Genomic DNA, 6000 nt, shown 5'->3' with positions numbered 1-6000 from the left:
ACTTTTTTGCCTGTGTATTTGTACTTTTACTTAAGTACATTTTTTGAGTACTTTCTCCACCACTGAATATAGTACATACATTTTCACCCTCGCATGATAATTTCAACCTCACAGATGGCAGGAAGTGAGCTAGTTAGTCATGTCCAAAGTTTGTAGGTGTCATGGGATGCCGTTTGCTCTGTTGACTGCTGACCCTCGCAAATCCACTTGGCCTAACATCACGGCGACCCCTGCCGACCCCCCTCACTGTTGCGGTGTGTCTGTGCTGAGAAGCGGTGGGCGTGAAGAAGAGGAGTTCTCCACATATTTTTACACTACATCATCATAATCCTGCTCCGCACTCTCAGCAACTCTCCCTTTCTGCTCTCACTCTTCCTCCTCAGCAAGTCCATACGTGTGTGTGGGACGTGTCGAGCTCGTTCAGGATAGTCCTGGTGAAAGGCAGCAAGGTGAATGCCGAAGAGAGCGCAAAGGTAAACTCTCCCTGAAACACTTATGTTACGTCCATGAAAAACCTGCAAACACAGCTGCACTATCTCATTTGCAGTTATTAATACAGCCATCCAAAGTTATTCAAACCCCTTGAATGCTTCCACATTTTGGCACATTAACATAAATTTCTGTGCAGTTTATTGAGTTTTTATTTAAGAGGGATGTATTATAGAAAATTGACTATTGTGAGCTTTACATAATGTTATATTGTTATTCCCTCATCAAAAACATACCTGGTGTGTCATCTTGATTCTTTCATTAATGTTGGAGAAATCCTTTAATTTCCTGTGGCAGCCATTTGGCAGTGCCTAAAAGCTTGCTTTCACTGAGTGCCACCTATTTCCACAAGCTCTGCCTTGGAGCAGTGGTCTCCAAGCCAAGCTTCCGCCTCAAAGACTAGCACAAAGACTATTTGCTTATACCTTTATCTGTTCATATGTTTTACTCAAAACTTCATGCATAAGTTGTAGCTTCACCTGGTTAAAATTCAGTAAATGAATTCCATGCTATTGCATTTTAGGTAGTAAAATGTTTATTTTCTGAAGAAAAACATTAGTTTATTTGCATTTGTTAAAGTATTTCTAATATTGTACAAAAAAAACATGTATTTAAGTGAAAAATCTATATGTTAATTTTTTTCCCCCCCCAGATTAATCGTGCTATAAAATGGCACTCTGAAAATACATGAAACTGTCTGAGAAGTAGTGAGAAACGGAACAACAATGACAAATGGTTGACGAAATGTTTTAAATAAAACCATAACAAGTTTGGGATGCATTTATGCTCGATTTTATTTTGGGGTATCAAAGTAAAGTGAACATCATTTTCTTTCCATTTTCACATTTTTGCACAACCTGAAAACTTTGCAAAGCACTGGTGAATAATGTAAAAACAGAATAATCAGCAGCACCAAATGGATGGCATGTCTGTACATATTCACAGGTCCAGGTGAGGGCGGGCCTCTTTCACGGCACAGAACTGCTGTGCAAGCCAGTCGTGAGCAGTGAGACCAGCGGGCGCTCGGAGCACACCTGGAGGGACAACGCTCTGGAGTTTGAAATCTCCATCTCTGATTTACCACGCATGACCCGGCTCTGCTTCGCTATCTACGCTGTCATGGATAAGGTCAAGAAGCAGAAGTCCACCAAGAATCCTCACATAAACAAATACCAGACCATCCGAAAGGCAGGGAAAGTGGTGAGTGCGTCTGAAAGAGGATCCAGAACCCTTTCTTATCTCTACTTTCTACCACTTCTGTATTGTTTCAACGATTAATGAATAACTATTTGGTCCAGCACTACCCCATAGCTTGGGTCAACACGATGGTGTTTGACTACAAAGGGCAGCTGAAGACTGGAGATATTATCCTGCACTGCTGGTCTTCTTTTCCTGGTACATTCATTTACATCAACTGTGTTTTTGATCATCAAGTTGAGATTTATTGAGCTTCAAGTGGAGCATCTGCATTCTAACCAGGAATTTGTTTGACCCAGATGAACTTGAAGAAATGCTGAACCCAATAGGAACCATTCAGACCAACCCATACACTGAGAACGCCACAGCGCTGCACATCCACTTTCCAGAGTACTCTCCGTTTCCTATCGTCTTTCCCCCTTTCGACAAGGTTAGTCCTGTTTGGTTCAATCATGGTGCGTTCTGGACCATACATCCCTATAAGCTCAAAATGTAAGAATCTTAACAACACTGCAAAACCCAAAGTCTTACCAAGTATTGTGTCACTAGTTTTTAGAGCAAATATCTTGGTACATTTGAAATAAGACCAAACTAACTTACAATTAACTTTTCAGCAAGATATGTGAGCTTGTTTTAAGTTAATAATTTCTTAATATTCAGCATGTGAATGTGTGCGTGAATGACTGAATGTACTGTAAAGCACTTTTGGGTCCTATGGACTTGATAAAGTACTATACAAGTACAAGCCATTTCCCATTTTACCATTTAATGTTGATGAAAAACTACTAGTTCAACTGGCACATTTTCACTTTTAACATGAGAAAAATGCCTCATAAGTGGAACTACTACTTTCTTTTATCAGTATTAAGAAATGATTGACTTAAAACGAGCGCCAATATCTTGTTTTAAGTCAAAAGTTACTTGTGAGCTAGTTTTGTCTTATTTAAAGTGTACTGAGATATTTGCACTAGAATCTATATTTGCATCTCACCAAATACTATATTTGCATCTCACCAAATACTTGGTGAGATGTTGTGTTTTTGCAGTGAAATTACTCGAGCTTTTATGGCTGCCATTGATTTGCCACTCAGACTGTTACATTGAACATCAATAACTCGGCAGGTCTAGTGTGGCCTTCTTCAAAGATGTGACTTCAGCAGTCATTGTGGTGGCTGAGTGCTTTTCAGAACGCTACCTAGTGATTATGATGAAGTGGTGGCTATTAGCATGAGAAGATCGGGACGTGCTCCACTTGCCTAATGCACACTTGCTGGAAGTGCTGCATCAGAGCATGCTTTTTCATTCAGCGACTCGCTTTTCTTTCAGATCCTGGAAAAAGCTGCACAGCTTGCCAGAGCCAGTGACTCCATGTCCATAGTGAGTAACTGCCTAATGAGAATTTATTGTGTGAGCTCACATTCATTAATTCAGAACACATACCAGTTTGAATTAAAGTGAAATTACATGCTGAGAAATTTCTCACACTCTCTCTCCTTCACACAGACACAGCTCAAGTTGAACCTTTCAAACAGGCACCCATACCCGGTTTCCCTGGAAACCCATTGTTATCACTTGGCAGGGTGTTTAGTAAAAAATCTTCACCCTCCCAAACCATCCACTCTCCTCTAAAACTAGAGAGACTAATCAGATTACTTGTCGGTCTTCCTGTTTCTTACACCCCTCAACTAGAAACCCACTGCTGGGTGTGTCACCGCAGGTTACGTAATCGGTGTTACACAGAGGGCATGTCTGCACAAAGCCATTCAGTTTTATGTGTGTGAAACTGTGGACTTTCATTTGCTTCAATTTGAATGCATCTCCTCTCAGTATTTATGCAATATAACGACCACATTCACATAAAATCTCTTTGAAGTAAATCTATTAGGTTTAGTTTTCTTCTGAGAGATTATAATATACGGTAAGTCCTGTAATCATAAGGGCACGCATGCTTTGTTACACTGCTGCCCTCTTGTGGTTCTGTACAATAACTCTTTCTAATTTTATTTTAATATCCAGACCTCGCTTTTAATTATCAACCATTAAATCAGTAAAACCTTTTCCTTAGTTGTACTTTTTTAATAAAAAGGAAAATAATGCACAAATCCACACATATGTATTAGACAAGCATACATTTTTAACAATAGAAACACAATTTTTAACCCTAGCCATCAATAGTTGGAAATAACTGATGACAAACCACCTTGTCGTACCTTTATTCTTTCTAATTTTAAACTTTCTCCAGCTTCTCAACTTGACTTCTTCTCTCATGGTGCCCTCAGGGTCGCGGTGGGAAGAAGTTCCACATAGAACTGAAGGAGATTATGGAGCGGGACCCGCTTTCTCAGCTGTGTGAAAACGAGAAGGATTTAATTTGGACACTACGTCACGACTGCCGTGAGAATTTCCCCCAGTCTCTACCAAAGCTGCTGCTCTCCGTTAAGTGGAGCAAACATGACGACATGGCCCAGGTTAGCCACAGTGTCTGTTGTTAAAAACGGGTATACAAAATATACCTCAGTGTGAACAACCAAGATCTTTCTTAGGTTTGGCATCATCTCATCAGTCTTAATCTACATACAAGTACATTCTTGCATAGTTTTTCATTAATCGGTGATGGAGATCTTAGTCTAATTTTCAGTTTACAATTTCCTCTGTCCAACAAAACGGTTTTCTTGTAGAAATATGTTACTTCCCTCTTCTTGGATCTCCATATGTTAGCTGTTTTATTGTATTTTAAGACGTACTCTTATTATGTTGTTTTAAGTGATGGTACCATTATTGCAGCTCATATTAGGAACAGAATAGTTATTTGTTAATTACAGTTTCTTAATAACAATCGATTCATAAATACAACAAACAATATGATACACACAAAACTTTATTTGTACTTCGTTGCTAATAAGTTTTATTTATTCTATATTTTTTAATCTACTAAAATATTTAAATTAAAGTGTTTTTCCATTCCTATTGTAAATTGAAACTATCAGCTAACAGAGTAGTCTGATATCTGCCATTTTTAACATATTAGTGTGCGTTTCTCAGCTCCAGGCCCTGCTTCAGATTTGGCCCAAACTTTGTCCCAGAGATGCTCTGGAGCTTCTGGACTTCAACTATCCTGATCAATACGTCAGAGAGTACGCTGTGGGCTGCCTGCGGGACATGAGGTAGACACTTTCATCAGTTTATATTAATACTTGGACAAATCAAAGTCAAATCCCAATATTTATAAAAGCACAAAACACTTTTTGCTAATAGGTAATAGGTGATGTTCCGTTTGGCAGAAGTCTGTGAAAACCCTTAAGGTCAATTTAAGTGTCTTCATGAAATTATTGCCAGGAAACAGCTACTAACCACTACGCCTCTGTTTTTGTTCCCGTTTTCTCTCTCCTGCCAGCGATGAGGAACTGTCCCAGTACCTCCTGCAGTTGGTGCAGGTGTTGCGTTATGAGCCTTATTATGACTGCGCACTCACCCACTTCTTGCTGGAACGTGCAGAAAGGAACCGTAAAATCGGACACTTCCTCTTCTGGCACCTTCGGTGAGTGAGTCTCTGAGCAACAAAAGATGTGCAATAAAAATCATTAAAGAGTTAAACTGAACATATAGAGGATATTGATTTAATTTAATGTTTTGTTGTTGTTTTTTTGGTAATGTAATCCTCCAAAAGATGTTCATAAACAGTTCCAAAGTAATTTTAATAATTATTGCTGTTTCTCTGGGTGATTTGATCAGATGATGTGCTAGAAGTTGTTTGAAAGTTTAAGAATAAAAAAAATCTACCGACAGTAACAATGTGGATATGTCACTCATCAGAGGTAATTGAGTGTATTATTAAACTAGTTACTGAGGTTGTCACAACTCCTTCCAAGCGTGTATTTACCATGAAAAAATAAACATTATTAAAGTGATTCTGACTTATAAAAACATTGCCAAACATATTGCATTACACTTGGATATCTTGGTTACCCTAAATTTTTTTTTAGGGGGAAAAATTGTTGAAAACGTGTCAATGTAGTGAACAAATGTCTTCCTATTTGAATCCAAAATGTATTAATTAAAGGGATGGTATTATAATTTAAGACGATTGCTTATTTTTGAAACATGTAAAGTAAAAAGAACTCATACAAAAAGAAATGTTTCAGGTTTGAGTGTTAATCTGTGGAATGACCTTAAAGGTGACTTGGAATTATCTAGATCTGGCATGCTCCAAAAAGCTTAATTTAAAAGAAAAATGTTGAAATGTAAAATAAATGTTTTTGATGCCTGATGAGTATTTTTTAAGTTGGGATTATAAATTAATTGTACAAATATTTC

The 6000-nt window shown here is 38.1% G+C and overlaps 1 protein-coding gene across 1 annotated transcript in view; it reads left to right on the top strand.

Annotated features, from left to right (window-relative positions):
* Window positions 1-6000, top strand: part of pik3cb (phosphatidylinositol-4,5-bisphosphate 3-kinase, catalytic subunit beta) — a 49337-nt gene that overhangs the window by 33753 nt on the left and 9584 nt on the right. The window contains exons 7-14 of the mRNA XM_015047827.1: window positions 384-473; window positions 1435-1689; window positions 1788-1884; window positions 1986-2116; window positions 3013-3063; window positions 3966-4154; window positions 4729-4850; window positions 5081-5224. Coding sequence (XP_014903313.1) covers window positions 384-473; window positions 1435-1689; window positions 1788-1884; window positions 1986-2116; window positions 3013-3063; window positions 3966-4154; window positions 4729-4850; window positions 5081-5224 — 1079 coding nt within the window. The remainder of the gene's footprint in view (window positions 1-383; window positions 474-1434; window positions 1690-1787; window positions 1885-1985; window positions 2117-3012; window positions 3064-3965; window positions 4155-4728; window positions 4851-5080; window positions 5225-6000) is intronic.

This window comes from Poecilia latipinna, unplaced genomic scaffold (genome assembly GCF_001443285.1).
Source record: "Poecilia latipinna isolate Pla-1442-1.1 unplaced genomic scaffold, P_latipinna-1.0 Scaffold844, whole genome shotgun sequence".
Classification (NCBI taxonomy): domain Eukaryota; kingdom Metazoa; phylum Chordata; class Actinopteri; order Cyprinodontiformes; family Poeciliidae; genus Poecilia; species Poecilia latipinna.
Note: the sequence above shows the minus strand (reverse complement) of the source record. Positions and strands in the feature narration are given on the sequence as shown.